Source organism: Chelmon rostratus, chromosome 12, assembly GCF_017976325.1.
Source record: "Chelmon rostratus isolate fCheRos1 chromosome 12, fCheRos1.pri, whole genome shotgun sequence".
NCBI lineage: Eukaryota > Metazoa > Chordata > Actinopteri > Chaetodontiformes > Chaetodontidae > Chelmon > Chelmon rostratus.
Window position 1 is genome coordinate 7,394,748 of NC_055669.1, and position 25,600 is coordinate 7,420,347.

At 42.4% G+C, this 25,600-nt stretch overlaps 1 protein-coding gene across 4 annotated transcripts; it reads right to left on the reverse strand.

The window, feature by feature from the left end:
• Positions 1–1,453: 1,453 nt before the first annotated feature.
• LOC121615628 (abl interactor 1-like) lies at positions 1,454–24,647 on the reverse strand. Of its 4 annotated transcripts, XM_041950015.1 has the most exons (11): positions 24,423–24,647; positions 17,860–18,027; positions 13,012–13,188; positions 9,455–9,469; positions 8,598–8,701; positions 8,268–8,408; positions 7,130–7,230; positions 6,329–6,544; positions 4,618–4,707; positions 2,334–2,519; positions 1,454–2,234 (listed from the first exon to the last, which is right to left on the reverse strand). In XM_041950015.1, the coding sequence occupies exons 1-11, from the start codon at positions 24,537–24,539 to the stop codon at positions 2,059–2,061; spliced, it is 1,491 nt and encodes a 496-aa protein (XP_041805949.1). In that variant the 5' UTR covers positions 24,540–24,647; the 3' UTR covers positions 1,454–2,058. The 4 variants fall into 4 exon arrangements, with proteins under 4 accessions (XP_041805949.1, XP_041805950.1, XP_041805951.1 ...); XM_041950016.1 differs by lacking the exon at positions 9,455–9,469; XM_041950017.1 differs by lacking the exon at positions 4,618–4,707.
• Positions 24,648–25,600: the final 953 nt, after the last annotated feature.

Genomic DNA, 25,600 nt, shown 5'->3' on the forward strand with positions numbered 1-25,600 from the left:
TATCTGTGTATATGTAAAAACATACTGTAAGTAGCACACTGAATCTACTGTAGCTTTAGCACATGACTGCTAACTTGCCCACATTCCCTAAAGCGCGGAGATGATTCAAGATGATTACAATCAAATCTGATGGATGTTCCCCCTCTGGATCGAAGTCAAGAGGCTCAAATCCCTTGTTACATCTCCACAGTATACAGAGCAGTCTAGTTTTGAGGTTGTTTGGGTTGGTGACTATGGTTATTGAGCACCAATGTAAAGCACCACACCAGCAACCACTGAAAGACGGGTGTAAAGGTTAGTTGATACTTGTGGATAACAACTCTTGTGTGAAAATCAAAGCACGGTAATCCTAAAGTCATCACAGTTGTTGACAACAAATCAGTGCAGCTATTCCAACACAATGGAAAACGACATGAAAACATACAGGTTAGTCCTTCCTCCGCTCCACTTCACAAGCATCTCGGAGCTCTGCTACAGTAGCTGGACAGCATCACCAACTATAGTGACGATGATCAAAAAGATATAGTCGTGACTCAACATAGAAAAATAAATGTTTATACACGGCAGCGTTGCCCAGATCAAGTTAAAATGGCACTGTGAGTGATGAATAAAATTAATATTCAAGTAAAAACAAACTAAATTTTGAAAAAAAACATCCAGTCTCGGCATCACCTCCACTGACGCTGATGGAAACTCACAGGTGAAACACAATAACTGACGAATGTACGGTACTGGCAGCTTCTCACGTTACACTTTATATACAAGACAAAGAAGAAACTGTTTTTTTTTTTTTTGTAATGCGTTCTATACACTCAGCTCACCCTTTTTGACAGCATCCCCACTGGCACAGAGCATAGTAAATACACAACTCCAGGCTGCTTTTGTTCCCTCTTAAACATCTTGTGATTCGGACATCGACAGCATCAAACATTCAGCCGTGTCCTAATGCACTTGTTGATGTTTGTTTGTCCTTTATGTTTTTCTTTTTCGATAAGGTAAGGTGGATGTTTTTGACAGGAGGGAAGGCTCGGTCTGCTGGTCTACAGTGCGAATAAAGGGGCAGGAGCGTGTGTGCAGCATTTTTTCGTCGGCTTATGAAATCCTAGTGATTCTTCACTGTGTAGATCTACTGCATACTGGAAATACTGGAAACACTGGAAACACTGGTCACACATCCACATATGAACAATAAATCTCCAAATCTGATTTCAAAAAAGTTGGGACACTGTGCTAAAAATTAGTAAAACAGGATGTGATGACTTTCTAATCCTGTTTGACATTTACTCAACTGAGAACAATACAAAGATAATATATTTAATGTTTGAACTCATCAGCTTCATTGATTTTTGTAAATATCTGCTTAATCTGAATTCGATGCAGCAACATGTTTCAAACAAGTTGGGACAGGAGCAACTAAAGACTGCTCCAAAAACACCTGTTTGGATCATTCCACAGGTAAACAGGTTGATTGGTAACAGGTGATAGTATCATGATTGGGTATGAAAGGAGCATCCGAGGGTGGAGCGAGGTTCATCACTTTGTGAACACATGATTGTTTGCAAATGACTGGGACTTCTGATTTTACTGACCTTTTACAAAAAGTCCTGACTTTTTTGGAATCAGGGTTGCAGATCTACTTCTTCAAACTCTTCTGATTGTATGTAATTGCTTGTGAGGCAAAATGTGACCGTTAAAAATTGAGAAGTGCTGCCGACCGTCACAGACGTAACAGCGGCAGCAAAGAGGCTTTTATCTCCCCCCTTTTGTCCACAGTGTAAACTAACAGACCCACGGGCTTCCAAAGCTTCAGCACCTTCCTCCTTTGTGCAACGCTTCTTTTTAATTTTTTTTTGGGGAGCACAACAAAAACGTGCAAGCACAAGCCCCTCCCCCCACCCCAAAAGAAAGAAAACCATTTGTAGATTCACCATGGCACTTCATTCAAAGTGGGAGCTCTATGAACTGCAACCGCTGGACTGCATACATCTGTACAAGTTCATGGTTTTACCTCTGTTCAAAACTGCAGTGCTGTTTTAGGTGTTTTTTTTCTTTCTTTTTTTAGTCAGCATAGTGCATGATGGACTCGACGTAGTTTCCTGGGAAGAGTCCGGTGACGCCGTTGCAGACACCTTCAAACCAGCCGTCATCATTTTTCTTGATTATGTAGATGATGGCTCCTTCCATGAAGGACAGCTCATCCTCCTTGTCCTTGGTGTAGTCATAGATGGCCACAACTGGGAGAAATAACGCAAAGAAAGTTATTACAGAAATGCAGATGAACGTTAAGTTGAAGAACAGCTGGCAGCCACAAGGTGGTAGCTCCTGTCACTAACCTTTCTCTAAATAAGCCTTGGGGGCCCAGTGGGGGTCTCCATCAGAGTAGGGATCACTGTAATGAACCACTGCGGCCTCCTCTTCCTCGTAGTCCACAGGTGGGGGAGGAGGAGGGGGAGAGGGCTCCTCAAACACACCGATGTCCTCTGGGGGAGGCGGAGGAGGCGGGGCGGGGCTGTCTGTTACTGAACGAGGGCACAAAGAGAATCAGAGAGGTGGAGGGAGCGCACAGATAACGGCTTTGCTCTCCTGATCCGATCTGTCGCTGCAGACTGTGCGTACAAATATTTCAATTTTAAAATTCAATTTTCAAAATCTTTTGTTATTAACAACAAACATCAATGTGCAGAAGGACAACTGTCCTGTATTTCAATAGGAACTACGTAACACACTCTTCTAGACTTTAAAGTGGCAATTTGTTTTTCCATGTTTGACCTTGTTGGCTGAACCTTGAAACTGTGAAGCCTGATGCAGACAGGAAATGCTTCAGTAGACGTGCACTGATTTAAATGTTCACTAGAGGGCAGCGACAGGTCCTTTTACTTTTACTTTTTAGCATCTACTACTACTGCAACTACTACTGCTACTATTACTGCATTCCCTACGTGGTGGTCCTGATATGTTTCCAGGAACGTGGCCCTAAAGTAATCAAGTGTAAACAGATTGAGTCTGATAAAATATTGAAATGAGCGATGTGTGGTGTTTCACACTGCAGAATGTTCTCTCTGCCCATTACTCTGGCCTCCTCATAATTCACTTGGTTGTGGTATTTTAGTATTTTAGTTTTCCCCCTGAGAAATTAGCATGGCGTTTTGAACAAACAACTGAAAAATAAACACCTTGGCTGTTCCCCTGTGTCAGCTTTGTTAGAGAGAGTGCTGCTGTGTCTAAAGGCCGAAGGATCAGCAGAAAAGGAACCAGCATTTTTTTACCTGCATGTTCAAACAGTATGAGGTCGGATCAGTGTTTTATTGAAAGTGTGTTTGAAAGTTTGTGCTTGTGATACATGCACCCCCTCTGAGCAACTCTCCAGTCCAGTGATTAAAGCGAAACTGCACCTCTTACCTAACAAATTCATAAGCCTGCTCTTGAATTCAACAAACAGCAATACTGCTCAAGAGGAGTGAACTTCCAATGCTGCTTACATGCCTTTGTCCACTGGTCTGACAACTGACTTCAAATCTGTTTAAGCACGAAGAGCTGAAAATATTTTACTGTATAACAACAATTTCTCCCTAAGCGAACATTACATTTAGTCAAAGTTGAACTACGTAGTTAGCAAGGACTATATTTAACTGACAATCAACCATCCTCTATAAGTAATAATAGGAAATCATAATTCAGACAGACAAAAAGCAAGACATTCTCATTAAACAAGCATTTGTGTGGGTTCTGTTCTGGAAGTGTTATCTAGTATTATAGAGATCAGTATTTCTTGGCTCACTGTAACACTGTTTTCACTGTGACTAAATGGCAGCGTGTTCAGAGCTGTGACCTCTTTTTGACTGTGCCACCTCTTTTCTTTGTTCAGTCAGAGGAGCTACTGCTGATCATACTAACTACTCAGATTTTCTCCCATTTACATACTAATGTCTGTTTCTGCTGCAGCAAATGTAAAAATGCCTCACTTCCTGTTTGCCAGAGAGCCTTTACTGAGACATTCTCCAAACTGGGGAAAGGTAAAGGGTTTAAGGTTTAAGGCGTCAACTATTTTTTATCTGGCTGTATGGCTCGTATCCAGTAGAGTGCTCCAGTGTGGCGGCGGCCTGCGCTACGTTTGACCGGACGAATACAGACAGTTGGATCGCTACACGGCTGCATCTCTCCAGACAGGCGGGTGGTGAATCAGGACACGCCATCAGGTCGCATTTTCTCTCCTCAGTGGACAGACAGCGCAGGACGCACGCTTTCCGTGATCCATCACCATGGCAACAGACAGACATGTGAGGGGTGTGGGCTCCCCCTCAACCCCCGAATACAGTGCGAGAAAAGGTGTGCCGAGTGTAGCAAGCCGCAGAGGAGAGTGAACGCGAGGCAGAGTGTGGACATTTCAGAGCTTTGACAAGAGATGTGATAAAAGGTGTCTGTGCGTAAACAGAGAGAACTGCTCTCTGATAAATGAACACATGTGATGATATTCTGAGGTTTTTGGAAATGCACAGCAGGTATGTGCACAAGTGAGTGTGCATGTGTGTGTGTGTTTTGTGGATTTGATTGTACTGCTGCATGTATATCTGCTTAGTTAAGTGTGTGCTCATGTGCTTGTATGGATTTTCTACTTACTGCTCTCCTGCATTCTGGCCACAAAGCCGGTCAGAGGGATCTGTGGGGTCAGCTGGACCACTGGAGGGGGAGGCGGAGGAGCCACAGACACTGGAGCAGCAACACCCAGAGAGGCAGACAAAGCAGCAGAGAGACAGAGAGCGATGGAGGTGGTGGACAGGGAGAAGGACAGCGACAAGAGAGGAGCAAAAAAGACATTACAGAGGAGATGAAGGCCAGAATTAAGATGGAGAGAGAGGGAAAGAAAGAAAACAAAAGCTTGTGAGTGAGCGAAACAGTGCAGGAAGCATTGCTGAGCAACTCATTAAACACGTTTCCAATCAGCGTTCTTTTGTGTCGCATTTTTCAAGCAGGGCTCAAGAAGCATTCATCTCATCTCAGTCTGAGAATCTACCTCATCAGCATCCGTTTGAAGGCAGAGGTTGTAGCTCGCAGTAGATTTCTGCTACAGCAAAAGAGCTGCAAAGCAACACCCAAAAACATGACAGTGGCAAGGTGACAGCTCAGGAGCTGTGCGGTAGGAATAACACAGCAGAGATGTGTGCTCTCACTGACAGACAGAGCTGCAGCATCTGGATCTGATCTGAATGAAATGCTGAATTAGCGTGGTGAGCTGGTTCAAATGCAACAATACATTCAAACACACCCTTTACCGAATGGCCTTGCAGTCATACCATGTCCTTCTTTTGGCCCTGGAATTAGGCTTTTTGCTACATTGTCTCAAAAAGAGACACATGAACAGACAAACAAAGAGCAACACAGCTGTCCTCACACAAAGACATGATGTCACACACACTCCTGCCAGGTTGGACTCATAAATCACATGTAATGGAGGGGCATCTGTCCTCTCACTGGGCAGTAATGTCTTATTACTCCGCCGGGCTCTTTCCATCCACAGCTACGTACACCCTGTTAGATCAATGAGCTCCCTCATGTACCGGAACTAGCTATTTGCACTGTCAAACTTCTATTCTATTACATTCAGCAGGAGACCGAACGTATCTTTCACTTTAATTGCATATGAGGTCCCAGTTTCAGTCCCTGGTTGATGGAGCTCTGCTTAATTGTCTCTCTCCTCCCAGACAAGGCAGACAGCCTCCTCCTTCTGTGCCAAGGAAGATGCTTGTCCTTTGAGAGATAAGCCATTAGAGGAGAGTGATGCTTGCCAAAATAAACTGCTCTACTCTTCTGACAGAAAATCTGCATATGTCCTGGGTTTCCCCTTGTCTCGGAGCTGTTTGTGTGTTTTCTTGCCTGCAATGCGTCCTGCATGCCAACCTGTGTCTCCTGAACAAGAGGCCTTCTCCGCCTTACCAAAGTGATAATGTGATAACTCAATTAGAAATGGTAATGAAACACTTTGCACAGCAGTGCTGAGGTGGGAAGGCTTAAACAAGCCTGACTTCAGCAATTACAGCTCATCATTCATTTTCATTAGCCTGTGAAAGGGCTGGCCCATGCATATCTTTCAGACCCAGAGGACAGTTTTTAGCGGTTTAACATAATTATGGACTGTGCAGAACAAAAAACTGACAACTGTCAAAAAGGACAGTTCAAACAAGCTGCCTCTCTGCTTTGTACATAACTGGGAGTGGCCAAAATGTACATGCGAGCTTCATCAGATTAGACGAGACAGTTTCTACACACCAGCCACCCAGTAACCCTCAGCACTGTAACATGCATAGATTATTGATGAATAGATTTACTAAACCTGTGTTCTGTGGGTAGGCAGGGCCCCCGTTGATGTGGGGCTGCTGGGAGGAGACGGAGGGCGCGCGGCGGTAGGTGCCGGTCGCCGACACCATGGAGGCCGAGGAGGTGGTGGAGGAGTTGTGACGGGAGATCTGGCGGGAGATGGTGCCGAACTGGGACATGGGTATGGGACCCAAGCCGGGGCCCTGGGGCACTGAGGCCGAGGAGGTCGCCACTGCAGGACAGGAGAGGAGAGACATGAGCACATAAGCAAGATAAAAGAGAAAGAAATCAAGCAATACCTTGTATGCAAAAATGCTCATCATCTTAGTGTTAAATGCTTTAATTTATTCCTCGTTTTCTGCACAGAAGCTTCTTTAAGGTATATTTATTGTAAGTTTGAGCAAAAAAACTAAACCAAGCAAACCCCTGATTATATACCTTTGCAATATTACTGTGTGCCTGCTGTGTTTTTTCATAGGTTATTATACAAGCCAAGAAACTAAAACAAGGCCTGAATAAAGCTGAATGCTGCCAATTTGTCTAGGATTTACATAAATGTCTCCAATATTAAGTGAAACTTTAATTGTGTATGAAATTTATTGTATTATTCATAGTATTCTATGATCTGATCCTGATCTGTTCTGTTTGACCTGAAAAATGTCAGTTTGAGTGAATGTGATAACGTTGATGCTCAGGATAAGAATGAACCGATGAAAGCCAGAGAGGACCAGTGGGAAGAGACAGTGAGGAGCCATTGGTATAAACAGCAGTGAGCCCACACTGTGGACACCTGTGATGAGCAGCTGCTGAGACTCACCTTGCCCCATACTGGGAGGGGAGGGGGTGGGAACTGCTAGAGGGATACCAACTCCACTGCTTCCACTGTTCTCCCTGCCGCCACTACCACCACTGCTGCCGCTGCAGACAGAGAGACAGACAGAGAGACAGAGAAAGAGACGGAGAGACAGAGACAGAGAGACAGAGAGAGAGAGACAGAGAGAGACAGACAGAGAGAGAGACAGACAGACAGACAGAGAGACAGAGAGAGACAGAGAGACAGACAGACAGAGAGAGAGACAGAGAGACAGACAGAGACTTTGTGGTGATTATTGGAGGTTGTGTGAGACAAACTTAATTACATGACAGCATTTGACATCCCGTCATTACTCTCTCATTCGTCACTCAGACATAATATTTTTGTCACCGTGGCAACAGATTCTCGGTGAGCATGCTGTCTGGTAAGTTCACACATGAACGCTGCTCATGCGAGCACACAGTTACATTTGTAGTTACACAGAGTAACAAAACAGCACGAGAGCCGAGGCTTGTTTGGGATGCACGAGGAGAAGAACCACCTTAACATCTCGAGAGCTCAGAGAAAAGAAGTAATTAGATTTTGCCTTGAGAGGCTGAATTGTAAATTCGAATATGAATAAAATACTGCATTGAATTGAAATACTGGTGTGGTCATCATAAGCAAAGGCTAACTAGACCTAAAATAGCTTTCGTTAGCAACCACATTGTATTTGCAAAAGAGATGGTTGTTTTGTACTGGAAAATACTGTCTTCATTCTAGGAACACTAGCACACTAGCACAATAACGCTGTTTTTGTTGCAGATAAGCAGGTACATTGAAAGGATGGATGGATGTATCTGTGCTCCAGCACATAGCTCTGTAATGAAACTATGATGATCAAGTGCTGACCTTACTCTGAGGGCTGCTTTATTTATACTGGCTGAACAGAAGCCGTGTCTTTGTCCTGCATCACTGTTCAAAATGTGGAAGACTATATGTGGACTGTATACAAAAGGCCTACAAGTACTACACTGTTCATCTCACATTAGGGAATTCATTCCATTGATTTGGGGAGAAAATTGATTTGGTTGTCTGCAGTTGAGCTCTGTCAGAGTATGAAGGTGTCCAAACACAGAATGCATGAGAGGGTCTATGCTACCTGTGAGTCCTGGGCCTCTGGTTGAGCGAGGCTGTGCGTGCAGGGCTGTGCTGGCTGCCCAGTCGGGCCGGGCTCGTCATGTAGTCATTGGGCACCACTGGAGGCTTCACTGGCTCCAGGGTCTTGTAGGGAGTGTTACGTCTGGATACGGGTAAACATAGTCAAAGAGAACACAGTTAATTCTCTGTGTTTTCATGATATGAGAGAAAGCACTTTGGGCTTTTACAGGTGCAGGACAGTAACAGTAGATAAAAGGTATAGTGGTACACAGTTGCATCCACTACGAAAGAAATGCTTTCTCTGTGCAAGAATGCATAACTCTCTTCTTACCCCAGGGTACCACGACCAGCCATGGGTGGGCTTGGGGGTTTCTGTGTGGGTGGGTTGGTCCTGGAAAGTGTCCCTCCTCGTCCTGCCGCATTGTTCCCATGTTGCTAGACAAGCAAAGAGAGGTTAAAACATTGCTTTTGAATAATGTAATTCACTGACACCAGTGTTTCCCCTTCCCAATGAGCATCAAGGCTGAGGAGTCACTTAAACTTAGAATGACGAAGCAAAACTTGAATTACTTTCAAATGACCATCTTTAAGTTCGACAGAGCTCCATATTTAGGAGAAACACTGACAGAAGGATTTCTGTCCACAGACTAGTATAAAGATATATAGGGAGAAAGAGAACACAAAGCAGCAAGTAGGTGACGGGCTGCCTGTGTTGGGAAAGTGTGCATGTAAACGCATTGATTGGTATGTGAATGAAGATATACAGGACAGAGGAATATGTGTTAATATGAAATATAAAGTTTTGTATATTCTGTTGCCATTGTACTTCATGTGCTGCAGTATACATGTTGAGTCGTACTTTACATTCATGGTATAAGGTTTGTACTCGCAATAGTTACGTTAACAAAGTTGGATTAATGACAACTGGTGACTTTGAATATGACAGTTTAACAGGTAACGACAGATGAAAATATTCTATATAATATATATAATGCTGCTGCTTTGCTGCACTGTAATAAATGAGCTTATATATTTGCTCCACGAAAATTTGTTCCATGTCATCAAAATCTGAAATGCTTCTGTATGTTTTTACAAATGCTGAAAGCTTTAATGGGTGCATGGATGCCTCGATTGTTTGGGGGTTTATCACTACATGACAAAAAGAAGAGAAAGACAACCATCTCTTACCTTGGCCTTAAGCCACTGAGTGCAAGCAGGTGAAAGGGGAAGACAGAAAACAAGATATGCTCATTGGTTAACAGTTTAAAAGGTGGCATTAGTGACAGCAAGTGTGAAATTTAAGCATTATGCATGAACCCTACATCTATTCTTCATTAATGCATTTTTATTCACAGTATTTAAAGCTACAGAGCATCGTGGTGGGAGTACACACAGGGAGTAGGACATCTAGGAGAATAATATAAGGAAACATGCCAGTGTAATAATAGGTCTGGTTGGTTAGAAGCAGACTCAAGTGGTTTAAATTGACCAGCTGACCAAGTGACCAACATACTGAAAAAATGAAGGGCTGAAACAAAAGTCTGTTTTCCATTCCCTGAATTACAGCAATTATAATCATTATTTCAGACAGTTACATTTTCTTTTGATGATTTAGTAATACTGGATAATAAATAAAGATGAAGGTCAATAAGTTACATTGTTTCTGAAATACTACATTAGAAGCAAAATTGATGATGATTTTATTGTTTAATCTGTTTAGTTTGTAAAATGTTTAGTTTGTAAAACGTCAGAAAGTGTCACGTTCCCTGAGCCCATGTTGGCATATTGAGCTAAAAGGGCACTCAGAGGGCCCAGACCTCCCACTCTTCTATGACATGTACATTAACGTTTTCATAGCCACACCTTCGTTTGGGTAAAAAGCTTTGTTACAATAGTACCAGTTCTCCACCACTGTCCCTGAGTGCTCCACAATGACTGCTTTTTGTATGAAGTTTGAACACCTACATGTCTCAGCTACCCCAGAGGATTGCTGGTACCCATGAATATGGATTGTGATATGGAGTTATCCTATTTCTACAAGTGCCGATGTTTAGTCGCTGTTGAACTTTACTACCATCTACTGGACAGAAGATGTATGGCATTTTTACACCAAGGCCAAATACCCTATCTTGCAATGTTAATGAAAGTGATAAACAATTTGTGTGACTGCTCTGTGATTCAGGATCTGCTCCAAAATGTCAACAGTTCTTCCTTGGCCCTTGCTACACGCTCCCACCAAGTTTCATGAATATTGGGGCGGTAGTTTTTCTGTAATCCTGCTAACAAACAGACCAGCAAACCAAGTAACCGAAACAAAAAATAACGTCCTTGTTATTCTTACTTAACAAAAAAATGTAAACGATTAAATTTTTACCAAAAATGATGGTAATACATTTTCAACTTATTCATCACTAATCTTATTCATCTTGAGTCACATTTTATTCAACATTTCTGACAATATTTGGTCTATTATGTGTTACGATAAAGCCTCAAACATCTGCCTGCCGGAGATGAAACCCACACCAAACAACCCAATGAAGGTTTTTCACAACGAAGAGGAAGAAACAACTTCCTTTTGTTCCACTTGGTAAGGAAACGTTTTTTTTAAAAAAAACCAGACACATCAGGTATATATACTGAAACTAGTCTCCAACCCTGTTTGTGTGTGTATGAGTGTATTCGGTGTGCCTCGGTGTCTAGACTTGTGGTACAGGCTGTAATCAGAACAAGAATCACTTAAATCTATGACACACTGGAAATAATGAGCAGTGCTGAGCTGCGTGTGGCTGTGCTGACGTTTTAAGCACAGCGCTCAGAAAAAAAAACTGGGCAGTAAAACACAGCGAGGTCATAAATAACAGCAGTGAGGTGTTCAGACCGTCGTGGCTGTGGCTGAAACTGTGTCACCCCGGCAACTGGCAGTAATGCCAATAAAGGCTGCTACGGTGGAGGGGTGACTCAGTCATCTGTAAATGTGTGAATGGGTCTTTCCGTGTACAGGTCTGACTTCCCGGCTAGCCATGGGTGAGTTCCTCTGGCTATGTGGATGAAAGGCAGAGGGGTGATGATCACACCCTGAACGCTCGGGGGAATCCACCTCAGCCGGGAGCAGAGGCTGCAGGGATGGTGCGCCAATAAGCTGCTATTTACCACACAGTGTGAGCACGGCATGGACATGTAAATACACACAAACGTACCCACACACATGCATTAATATCCTTCTCAGAATACGGTACAAGTCGTGAGTATAAAATGATATCAATCCCTCTGAATTATTCACAGACAGTGTGTGTGTGTGTGTGTGTGGGGGGGGGGGGGTTCAGGGGGAAAAACATCGAATGAGATATGCATTTCTGTCTGCACCAAGCCAGACAAATGCACATTCTTGAACGAAAATGCAGCTACATGCACACATTCACGCACGCACACAGCAAGATAGAAATCACAGAGAATTAAAAACGAACCAGCAGCCAATCAGTCTTCAATCCCCAGAAGTTTTCTTCCTTGCTGAAATAACCCTTCTAACCCTTATTAAAATAACTAAATTAAAGGTGCTCCCCAAATGTTGACTCCCAAAATTAGTCCTTTTACAGATGTCTGAGTCATGCATTTTTATGTGCTGGCTGCATGAACTCCTTTTTTCCTATGCAGGCATATTTGAAAAAAAATAAAAAAAGCATCTACACTGATCTGCACCGATTTCTGCAGAGATCCATCATTTGCAGCATCCATGAATGATGCTTCATCTGCATAGCGGGCCATGCCAAATTTGTCTCAGCGTGAGCCAGCTCTCAGAGGAGGAAACACAAGCTTTTGAATTTGAATCAGTCGATGTTTGAAAAACCAGTCGACGCCCACTATCTCAACGGAGACAGACAGGGATGAAGAGGCCGACTCCACCGCGCTGCGGAAATGTGTGACACCAGCAATCGATGCACGTAACTGTGTGCACACACTCGCGGGCAAGCACAAACACACACACACACACACTACGTTCTATAAAAGAGGAAGAAGAGGGGAGAGGAGACGGCGGATGGATCATGTGGAGAGAGAATAAAAAATTGAAGAATGAGCCGGAAAAAGGGTTCAAAGAATATCCCCACAATTCAATGGGGATGTGATGGTGCGAGTAGCACTTGGCCAAAATGTCTCCATCTTGCTGAAAGCCACACACAGATACACAGACACACACAGACACACACAGACACACACAGACACACACAGACACACACATTTCCATCAACTTCCAGCTAAGGAACAAAACCTCTGCAAGCAAAGCTTTTTAGCCACAGTCGGCTACCATCTCAGCATCTTCCTCTTGGATGAGTGTTTGTTACATTTTGTGTTTCTGTGCTTAATTACCTCAAAAGGCCAGCGTATCGATCGGCTTGCAGTGTGAGTGGATGTGTGTGAGTGAGCTATAAAAGCAGACGGTCACTTCACATGAAGGTGCCAGGTGTGAAATCGACTAAGTACGTGTTTTCCTGTCCAGCAAAATTGATTAACACTGGAATTCAAGACGATACATCAGAGTAATGACTCTGGGATTTAGCTGCAACACTCTGGCTGTGGTGAAGCTCGAACAGCGTGGAGGTGCTTTTTGAAAAGCAGCAGCTGAAAAGGCTCTTTTTATAAGTAAATAAATGTAATGCAGATTTAAGTCTGTTTGCCTTCCCTCAAGTCTCTTTACACTGAAACAAACTATCAGGGATTTATTTTGACATAATGACTAAAATCCTTCTTACTTTGACGCCGTGTCCAACATCATCCAGCAGCGTGTAGTCGATAGGCTTTCGAATGTAGCGCACTGGCCGCTCCATGTTGCCCGGGGCGATGATCTTGTGGGTGCGAGATGTGTTCTTATTTGTGGTCAGGATGCCGATCTCTCTACGTGCCACCTTCTCCTTATGAATATCCACTGTCTGCAGAAGAGAGAGATAAAAAAGCACATGAGTGCTGGGGTACAACAGATTTATAGGGTTTTCTTCTCATATTGTAAACAACAATAATAATACATTGATTCACTTCTGCTCCAGAGTTGGCTTGACAGGTTGTTATTAGAGACATGCATGATTTCTGATTTCCCCTGTAAAGAGATTGGACTATATTGTACTAAAAGGCCTCCCCAGTGCATGTTACCATAATTTGCTTTTAATGCAAACCCAACAAATCCTCCATCTGTTTCACGTTAAAAGCCTCCCAGGAGCTCAGGGGGCATTAGCGCCTCCCTTCTCTTCCCTGGAGGGATTTTATTAGAAAATACTTTCAAGAAAGTGTTCGATTTAGAAATTTTAAAACGTTCAAGTGTTTGCATAACACGGCCAAGTTTAAAATAAGAACACATGTGGGGTCCCTGAGGGCTCTGTTTGAGGACTCATCTCTTTTTTATAGTTTCATGATAGTAGTCTTTTTAATTAAGCATATTCATCATTTGTATATTTACTATACATAAACATCTATTATTTGAGCATATTTACTATTATTTGACACCCTGTGATTATTTGAGTGCCTGTGGAGTTTTTTTTTTTTTTGCCTGTGCACAACAGATGTATATCTAATACTTGCTACACTCTACAGTTAGGCAAGACATTTCATAACTTCATGCTTTCAGCTCATGTCGTGTAACATCAATTAGCAACGAAAGCAGCAAAGCTAACGTGTATTCATGTACAAAAATAATCAAGGTTTTTGAATTTCACGCAGTTGAATCTTCTGAGGTTTTTAAATGTCCAGGACTCCCACGGCTTGGACACACACTCTGGGTTCAGCCTTTGAACTCTTGCTGACCTACTATTCTGCTATTTTACTGGTCTACACCCTGGGGCCCATTTGACGAGGCTCCCCTTTAAAGCCCTCGCACCAGAAGTAATTGGAAATACCAGTGACCTCCATCTCCTCTGCGATTACAGTCATCATTGCTCACAGCACCCATTCACAGCAGGCCCCTGACGGACTGGCCTTTAATTTATGAATGATAGATGAAACTGGAAGGAGTGAGGGATGAAGGGAAGGAGGGAAAGCTGAACGAAAGGTGGTGAGGGAGGCAGGACGGACGGCTTCATCTTTGGAATATGAGGTCACACGTGGGAGAAGAGTGCTGACAAGTCGAAGTGTTATTAAGACTTATGTGAAACATCCTACTGTAAATACTGTGCCTCTCCCTGCATTGGTGCATAAAACATAAATGCATGTATATGTGAGTGCATGTTTTGTAAGTAGATGCGTACTCGTATGAGTGTGCGAGACCCACACAGCAACGAGGTCACACATCAATCACCACTCATCCAGCCGACCCGGCAGCGCCGCCGCTACCACCACCTCTCTCTGAGGGCTGGAGATGAAGAATCCAGCTGAGAGACTGAAAGTCTGAGAGACGCTGTGAAGTTGACCTGAGACTGCCGCTCCCTCCCGCTGTGAAAAACCTCTCCCTGCGCCTGACGTGAAGTCTGTGTGCTGCATGTCAGAGATATATAGAGAACAGGCAGGGCTCTTTTTTTTTTAGAAGAGGAAACTGAAGCAACACGCCCAGCTTCAGCTGGGAAGTAAGACAAAAGACCCGCCTATTTCCTGCCAGTGATGGGCGAGTGGAGGTGCAGAGCAGATTAGAGAAGGAGAGATGAACAAAATGCAGAAGGACAGACAGATGGTTACAGATGTGCATCAAACTAAAAGCAGATTCTGGTCATGATCAAAAAGAAAGGGAGAAGACAGTAAAGTGGTGATGTGGTGGTGGGACAGATGCTAAGAAAATTCTTAGTCTCTCTTTAGATTCCAGCCACCTTTACCAAACAACAAATGCAGCCATAGCCCAGCTGCTGTCTGTACTGCAATTGAAAAACTTAAGCGGCAGCGTAACGAGCATGGTCCACATCTGCAGGTGAAGACTGAACCCTGTCAGCTTCATTTCAGCATTTCCTCTACACGCACACAGCTAAAAACTAAGTGAGGTAATCGTTCTGAAAAATCTAGACACAATAACTGTTACCTAATCACTGACGACAGGCCTCTGTCTGCCCTTCCTGCACTCTCTCAATCTCATTTTTCTTGTGTAATCTCTTTACTCTAATAAACATCTGGCTGTCTGCTCAACCTCTGCGGTGAGTTTCTGAGAGCAGATGGTACAGCTGTGATTTTCACTGCTGTATCTATACAGTAGTTTCAGCCTAATAAATCTGTGCTTTAGCGAATGATTAGTCTCTGCAGTGCAGCTGAACAAGATGTACATTTGTTTTTACTCCTGTGAAATGTTATTGGCAAGAGGAAAATGTGACGTAGTCTGCATTGAGATTCCAAGGCGTGTCAGCAGATGTGTGATTTCAGACAGCAACGATCTCATTCGTGGCTTGGGAACAAGTCTGCAAATTCAGGCAATTCCGTGGTGGACAGAATATTCTGGAGTTATAAATTAATCCTTACAAGTCTTTGTATACTGTATGTGTCGTTTTCAGCTTTTGAATTTACCCTCAGATGTAATTCTAGGTACATTCTGCACTAAAGAGGATTTGACAGATTGAAATGGAGGCACCGAGCTGTATTCAACTGTAAAAAGCAGAAATTGCCAAATTTTAAAATTGCAAAATTGTGATTGCAATTTAGAAAAATCTGGGTTTTCCCTACAGTTGTAAGCGTTTTTCACAGCACATGTCGCGTGAACAGAAAAATAACTATGCTGCTATGTTTTGGTATACATATTTAGACACATCTGTTTGATTTAACTGATACACACACAGAGTAGACATGGGCTGCAACAGCCCTACTTTAATTAAACGCGTTGTTTTGCATTTCTTGTCAAACTTTGTCTCCTCTGCTGTGGGCTTTTAAATCCTGCAGCGATGGGACTTAGAATTGGCAGCAATGTTTGGCTACCTTCTCTTTCTAATCCCATTTTAACTCTTTCAAATCAAGACAATTTGCACAGCCTAAGCCAGAAGAATACTTGGCAAAACCAAGCAAGTTAAAATTTAATTTCTTGGGCACATCACTACTAGAATAATGAATGAAAGCCCTGAGGACATACCTGTATGAGCTGTATGTAGAATTAAATGAACTTTTCTCTCGAGTAAAAAGACTTGAGGCGATTCCAAACCATCTGCGCCTGAGATATCTACTTTGAGACAGCTACTGGACCTGTAAATGATGAGTGCCTTTTTTAAATATGTTTTCATGCACCCATGTCTATTGGATAGTCCTTCATAAAGCCTTCATGACTCCCCATTGACTGACTCTCAGTGGCAAAATCACCACCTATAGTTAAGTGACCATACTAACTAAACAGCGTCTGTGCTGGGGTGCTGTCAAGTGTGTGTGATTCCAAGACCCTGTCGAGCCATCGTATCTGAAGCTGAAAGATCAAGGCGGGGCTGGGTGCATAAAGCACCACTGACCATCTCTAAAGGATCAATAAAAGACTTTCATTGTTCGTCATTAGACTGCACCTAACTGTACTCTGGAGCTGAAAATGCTAACCAGGCGAAAGAGCTGGCGTCAGGATTTCACTTCATCCCTGACAGGCTTAATGAAGCACGTAGAGAGGGGACGGGGGGACATTCACTGGCTGACAGGCCGGGTGGCCGCATGAAGCGCACAGAGAGATAGAGCGAGGACTGCTGATGAAGCAGGAGGGACTGAAGAGGGGCTGTGGAGGTTTGGCAGCTCCAGCATGATCCATGCCCCTGACGTATCTGTCTGTCTTTATATGTCAAATGTGTCATTGTGCACAGTGGTGTTGACGGGCAGAATAATACCAGCAGGTTTGTACTTTATTGCACTTGACTGAGATTAATCTTCACATGACACTCCTTCAAAAATAACACCCTGATCCACCTATAGTCCAGTTTGTAACCGTGAATATTGCCAGTATCCAAAATAACAACCGTGACGGGCAGAGACAAACATATAGATAATAAAGGTCACATCAAAATCAGGGTAGCGCACCTTTCTGAGGACCCAGTTCCATCAGAACAACAACTGAGTTATATCAACCTGCTCTGAGTTTCTCTTTTAAATAGATAACCTAGTTTAATTCAATAATTTATTATTCCAGTCATTCTGCCATTTAGGTACAGTCAATGAAACTGCTTCCTGCAGATGCTTCACGTTAAAAGTCTCACAGTAAAAGGAAGGCCCGACCAGACAGCTTTTAACCTGAAACATCTGTAGGGGAACTGCTGAGATCCACTGACAGCAGCTTAGCAGTGATCGAAACAATGGCAAAGTGAAAACGGATGGAAATAACTGGTGAATGAAAACTGAGTGGTGAGTATGACATGACTGCTGTGGAAATGTGCATGATGCTGGATTCATTGAGACAACAGGTAAACATAGACAGAGATTTGAGTTTGCATTAACATCACACAGAATCACAGCAAATTTTCTGTAAATCAGAAAACAGGGAGAGGTCTGACTTCAATGTGATATTCAAACTTCTAAAACAGAGGAAATAGGACTGTATCTACTTTAGGCCTGTTCAAATAAAGGCTTTGTTCTCTCTGCAGATGCAGTAAATAAAGGCCCTTAAGCCATGAAGCATAAATGCAATTTATTCATGCATACAGTATGTGTATATGTATATTTTCTAGGACTGTGGCGTGTACCTGGGAGATGTGGTTGATGGAGGACTCCATGCGTCGTAGTTGCGAGGCCTGGATATCCAGCAGCTGCAGCACATTGTTAGCTAAGGCATTGATCTGGTAGGCCACGCTGGCCAGAGACTGGGTGGTATAGGCCTTGGTCTCCTCCAGGGCCTTCTTCTTGTCTTGAGCCTAGCAGAGAGAGAACAGGCAGGCGGGGAGGAAGAGACAACACGAGTCAGAAAAATAAGTGGAAGGATGTGTGGGTTGAAGAAATGGCGAAGTTGGAGGGAAGTGAGGCGTACGCTCCTGAAAACTGAAGAGGAAATGCGGCACTGTCATTGTTACTCTCTTATCAGCTGTGCGAGCGCGAGTGAGAGGGCAGCTTTCATTTGACAGGACCATTCATTCTCGACTGTTTTCAAACTGTAAAGCCCCGTTAAGATCTGTAGGGAAGTGACTTTGTCGATACAAAGCACCCTGAAACTGGACAACAATGTCTTCCGAATAACTCAGATGGACAGCATGGGACAGGTGCATGGAGGGAGATGAGCCCAGTGAGCAGGAATGCCAAGACATTTCATAGGATCCCAAATCTCCACCCGGCTGCGCAAACCATCTGTTTCTGGATGCCTTTAAATAGCAAAGGGACTGAATGGACATATTTATAGTTTGGAAACAAAACTTGGACAATGCGCTCACACAGAGAACCAGTCCAATAGGGGACTGCCAGTATTTTGCAGGAAACTTGCAATTATTTTCAATATAATTCAATATATAATACAACATTGACTTTATTGTTTCATTAATAAATTACTCATTTAGTGTAGAAAATGTCAAACTTCACAAAAGCCTACCAAAAGCTGAAAAGAATGTAGTTTTATCAAAAAACAAAAACTAAAACAAACACAAGTTGCTCAGTTTACACACACATGAAATGAGGCTAATCTTTGCTGTTTTTATATACTCTGACACGCACGTTTGGCATTTCATTTTATTCTCTCTTGAAAATAGTCAAATGTTACAACAGCCTTTTATTATTTTAATTCAATCAACTAACTGTTTAACTGGTTGATCACTTCAGCATTGTCACATCCGACCTCAGAGTATGACTTGGCTTATTCATGAAGCTTCATGGAGCAATAAGCAGCTGCCCTGTAAATATGAGTTGCATCACTGTACAAAACTCAGAACTAAACAATCAAATGAGATCTTGTCGTTACACAGAAGCTATGATGTAGGATCAACACATTAAAAAAACTAATCTAAACATTTTAACGCATGAAAAATGTAACAAATATTTTTAAAAAACTGAAATGTCTTGATTGTGTGACTTGGTATTTGTGCAAAGGAAAAGTGATATTTTAGGAAATATACTTATTCACTTTCTTGCCAAGAGTTAAATGAGTGGATCAATATCACTCTCCTACTCTTTGCATTAAGTATGAAGCTAAAGGCCAGAAAATTAAAAACATAGTTTAGCATAAAAACTGGAAGAAGGGGGGAAACCGCTTGCTTGGGTCTCTCCAAGCCCAAGTTTTAAAACATATGCCTTCGAAACAGCACCTCTGAAGCTCCTTCATTAACTTAACTCGCTTGTTTAATCCGTACTAAACCAGAACTGCAATAAACAAGCTGTGGTTTTACGAGAAGTTGCTGAAACATGCTACCTGTTTCAACCTGTTTCCTGTCTTTATGCTAATCGGAGCTAATCCTCTTGGGACTCTCGCTTCATACTTAAGGGACGGATATGAGTGGCATCAATTTTCTTATCTAAAGAAGGCGAATAAGTGTGTTCAAACTATTCATTTAAAAAGGCCTTTGCCCACAGAGTTTGATCTGTTGCTGCAAACTGTTCAGCCACTATGATTACTGTGTGCCTACTTTTAAAGCTCTGATCTAGAATCCCATAAGTACCATGTCCGTGCCACAAAGACCAAACAACAATTCTGTATGTTTGTGTGGTAGCAGGAGGCTAACAGCCTACAACACCATGACACCACTTTACAACAGGACCACCTGCCCACCTGCTACCTCACAAACCACCTGCAGCACCAATATCTGTTGCGGATGTCTGGTTTGACCTGCGGGTCTGTGACTGCTAGTTTGCAAAACAGAGTTAGAGGACGAAACGCTGTTGGCCTACTCAGCATTATCATAAAGACTGGAACTGGTCCCCATACGTGAGCTTGGAAAACGCTGACGTATGTGTCCAGGTCACGTACGGACTGCTGAATCACCTTGCAGAATCACATTTTGTAGTCTCATGAGTCACTTACACACAAAGCTTTACAGATTAAAGCAACAATAGACACAGATACAGTACACACACTGCAATCTTCAACAGAGTGCCAGGCATAAATGAGAGGGAGATAGAAGAAAATGCGTGAACTGGGATTTAAAGTGAGGTTAAAACTTCCAACGGTATCAAACTAATTAAAAAAGTCTGAAAATATCCTGCGTAGAAAACCCATGGCAATAATAGCATCGCCCTAATATGCATTATACACTACAGAGCTCTCCCTGTCTTACTCACTCTCTCCTGCTTTGAGATATTATGTTTCATATTAAGCTTACAAAAGGCTTTTTGTAAAGGCTCCACTTGGAATAAGCACCAGACTCAAACTTGACAATGCCTGAAAATAAAGCAATTTCTGAGTGCCATATCGTACTGAACACTGGTCTGACACTGGAATATCATTAAGCTCATGAGTCACGAATGAAACAGCCATGAGTCAGAGGGGTATCATGTGAGCTGACGGGGGGATTTTGGGGTCAACATCAGTCAAATATTAAGTAGATTAATGGTCTTCTATCTAATACCCCTTCACTCCACACGTCTTGAAGACAGAAAAAATGATTTCTCTTTCAAAAAAGTGCCACTCAAACATATTGATTGGCACTTTGTGGTGTAGATATGCAAACCACATACTGAAACAAAACGAAGAAGGTAGTTGTCATCTTAAATTGAGCATTTCACAAACCTAAATGTTAAGAGCTGCAGCAAAGGTCCGTCAGTATCCCAAAAACAGCTTTGATATCAACCAAAGACTTGCTATTTTAGTATACAAAGTCCTTAAGAAAGGTACTAACAAAGCTGAGCTCTGTTTTCATGCCACCAATCATTCTGTAGGTGACAGTTTTTTGAAATGCCTCATTGCAAATATCTCATCTAAGAATAAAACTCTCTCTCCTGCATCACAGGGTGGATTTACATATCAGGGCATATATTTCCAGTATGGTGTTTTGTGCTATTTTGCTATCCCGGGTGATAGTGTGAAAACATAAACTGCATTTATAAAATGTTTTCCCCACAGGATTATGCACATCTATGTCACATCAAGACAACCAGGGATTATACCACCTCTGTGACAACAGCATGTGACTAAAGGCTTTCAAGGTTTGAAAAAAAAAAATGGTTAGCCACTGGCAACAAAAATCTGAATTAAGAACTGTATTCAGAATACAGAAACATATTCCACACTCAGTGTCACCGCACACGATATGAGCCAGAGCTATAATGGCCTACACAGCCCCTTTACTCTTAATTCCCTGCTGTGTTTGTCAAGTGTGTTCATGCGCATGCAGGATTCTAACTAATGCTCTCGCTGTCCCCGAAGAAATCATTATTAAGGAGAGGATGCATGTATGCATCTTCATATTCCAGGCAATATTCTACATATTGCAGTAAAAAGTGAATATAAATTAGACGGCTCTGAAAATCAGCAGTGAAGGTAATGAAAAGCATCATGCATCTACTTCTCATAATAAATAAGAACCTAAGCCGGTGTAAACTGGTAATATAATAATATCAGTAATCTCTAGCTTTACATTAGTGTAAATACTTCATATTTAGATTATCTTCCAATTATTTGTGCTGTTATGGTTACTGAACATGAAAGTCATTCATTTCTACACTGCTGCCATTTTTTCTTGAAAAAGAGCCAAATCTTCACCCATGCTTCACCCAAAAAACAGAATGCTAATTAATTTAACATAGAACATAGATAAAAAAAACTCCACAGATGAAAGGAACCTACCATTATTGTAATGGCTGAATTTTCAAACATTACGCATATGAAGTAGTACGAGTACAGTGCTGATGTGCTCGTTGTTGTTGTGAGAATTAGTCTGTAATGGTCATATGAAAGAGGGAGCCAATCTATCAACAAAATGTAATAATCTTCCAACGTTCCAATGAAGGGGAAAAATAATGTGTGCTTATAATTGGATATGTTTCGTGACACTTAAACTTGACAAATCTTCTGTGGCTCAAATCACTCGGTCCATTGTGCGTGGAAGTATTCATCATTGCCTTTGTCTCTTTCAACTACACGTACCCAGACTTAACAACAATGAAGGTAATAAATCTTATTTGAATGATGCCAGCTAATTCCAAAAGACAATCACAGTGCATTCTGGGCATTAGTCACATCATGTGGCTCGTACAAAAAAAAAAGAAAAAAAAAACACTGTGTAATTATTGGTTTCCTAACATGTTGGATTACAGAGAGAGGGAATGAGATGGAAACATGCTGCGGTGCCGAGAACCGACAAAGTCATCCTTTAGCAATTTTTCACCAAATATATTCCTTGTCATTGCTTCACCTATTTCTGCTCATATCCAACCGGGCTTTGTGCAGTATAGCACAAGAAAATTTCAACAACATGTCTGGGATTTCTTTCTTGATCCAACCGGTATGTGAAGCACACATCAATCTCACATCAAAGTCAGATTTGAGCATGTGCGCTGTCAATACCTCACATATGTGGTTATTAATTTCCTTTAGCTTGTTAGTGTAAATTTAACTGCATCGAAATTTTTAAAAAAATATATATTAAAGTTTGGAGCAGGGGTGCAGGAGACATAATTCTTGTCCTAGCCAGGTTTTATCCACAAGTTTATGGATGAAATCACATAAATGCCTGCCTGGCAGAGACACAGAGGGGTCAAGCTATCAACCTGATGTTCCTAACAAGATGTAGTCTGCCAAAACAGTCATTTAATGCCCACACATACAAATTACTGACATTTAAAACATCCCCAAGCAAAATCCTCAGAAAGCTTTCAGTATAATGATACTGGGGTGCGTACACTCGACGCCAGCTCAGAGTTGTGTACGCTTGTCAGTATCTAAACATGTGTACGCTGCATTTCTGGTGACAAGCGGGGCAAAGCGATCTGACGTGTTATTACGGCGAAAATGTGGGCTTTCTCAGCGGCACGGTCGAAAAATTACCATGCGGGAGCGCAGTGGGGCTCCTGCCGTGTGCTGCTCTGTCAACAGACACTGCTGTTCACACCAGACCATTCAACCTAGTTATGGTCTCGGATGTCAGCTCACACTCTCACCCACATTTACTGACTCCTGCCGTGGCAAAGTAGCAGGGTGACGAGGTTTACTGTGGGGAATCTTCAGGCTAGAAATCCCCAAATTGTTTTAATATTTTATACAAATTGGGCCATGGATCATTGTGATTCTGTCTGAGGGAGACCACCAATCTGAGAGAGACTCTGCTGTTGAACATGTGCACATTTTACAGTATTTGTGGGTGAAGATGTAACACTAATACAGTAATAATGACCCTCTTTGATAAAATTAATAAAACTGTAAGTAAAACTTCCTGGATTAGTCCCCTTTTGTGAAGCACTGCTTCTACTGATTCACCCTCTCCTCGACACTGATTCAGCATTCAGCCTGTATATGTAAAAACAAGCAGACACACCTATCAACTACCTGCGCTGTGCATTTGATTGCAAGCAAATGATCCATGGCCATGCTCTGGAGCCATGTCTTCAGCACTGTAGCAGACGCATGACAACCCGCACGATGACATGAGCTGCTTCACTACACATCTGCAGCCTTGCATGACTTGTGTTTTCGCCATAAAGTCTTTAAGGACTTGGCCTACATAAGGATGTCCACTAACAAGCAGCCTCACAGATGTGAGATGCCTGGAGCCTAAATGGCTAACAGGAAAGACTAAACACATAATGAAAACCGTTAGCCTAGTCCTAGTGAGCAGGGTGTCTTTGCTCAACATGCTACAGTTATAGTGAGTTTATAGTGACTAAGCGTTAGCTAATGATATTTTACTAACATCGTTTTATTTCTGGTATAATAACCTCCGCAATATATTCCTCTGTGGCAAAGCGTATGACGCCTGTTTGGTTGAAGTCTAGTGAAAAAAGGATAAAGGCCGAGGTTATTTTCTGTCACAGGTATCTATCACAGAATGTAGTCGGTGACAAATCACTTGGTCGTTACACCGACACACCCTCTAAAAGCCACCAGCAGCTTTCTACACATCGAGCAGAGCCTCTAAATGTGAGCACGGCTCCGGTAAACCGGGCCAAGTCGGCAAAACGAGAAAACGACGAAACACACGCACACACCGAGCCGCGACTGAGCCGTAATGCCGGGGAGAAAGGACCGCTCCGTGTAGCTAGCGGTTTGAGGATCCCTTTCGTTGCGACCAGCATTTCCTGTCCCTGTGGTTTCGCTCACTTCTACTACAACACCGCAGACACGACGGAGATAACCGACAAAATTCACCAAATTCAGCGGCCGCTAGCCATCTCTTACCTGAACATAATTGTTTTCACAGTATTCCGCAACACGGGACAGGTTCTGGTAGCTTTCCACGAGAGCTCTTTTGCCGGCAGGGATCTCCTCCTCTAATAGCATTTGTAGCTCTGCCATCTTACATCCCTTTGCATTTCTCTCCTCTCCGTCCTTTTCAGCGAGGCGAGGCGGTGATGCTGTGGAGTGCTGCTGAGAGAGGGGCTCCCCCGCCTGGCATTGAGGGGCCGCTGGCCTCCGATTCACAACAGCCCGTGACAAATGGCAGCTACGTAGTAAACGTTGGCCGGTGATTGGCTAAGAGAACGAGGGAGAAGAGCAGTAGACCAATGACTTTTCACTGTGACGACGTAGAAGTCCATAATATGAACATGAGTTTAAACAATAATATTAGTAATTATAGTAGTAATAATAATAGAAAAAATAAACATTTTGACTCTCTATTGTTATCATAAAGTCCGAATTGTAACATTAATAATCTTTTTGGCTGAATGGAATATATTTAGATATTTATGTGGGAATCACATATATATATGTTACACATAATATGTATCACACGTTTCCCTCTTTTTTTAATTATTTATTATTGAAAAAAACATGCGTACAAAAAATACACAAAACGAGCAAACAGAGTTGGCTTTATTGGCCAAGTATGTGTGCACATACAAGGAATCTGACTCCGGTTTAAACACTGGACTCAATGCACTTGCATTGGAAAGAAGGACACAGAGACTGAATAATAAGTTATGTAGTGCAAAAATAAAAAACAAACAATATGTTAAAGGAATGGCAAGGCAATAAACAATATATACACTGACAAGTACAAGCACAAACGCACATATTTGTAGAGGTGAGGATGCAATTTACAGTTGCAAAACAATAACTAACGTTAGCCTTATCATCACATTCTCAACGTTAACAGCACTGATTACCAAACGTAAACTGAATATCTCGTCTAAAACCATTATGGTAGAGCAGGTTCTCAAAATTATTGTTGAAACACGCGATTCCATCGCCTAAATGACTCATCTACACAACAGATGTACAAGCATATATTATGATAGTGACAGAGCGGTATTAGCCTACGTAAATACTTGAAAAAGCGATAACCTCACTAACCACACTACATTTCCCATACATCACCGCGGTTTAAATACCCTCTGACAAGGGTTTCTGGGATA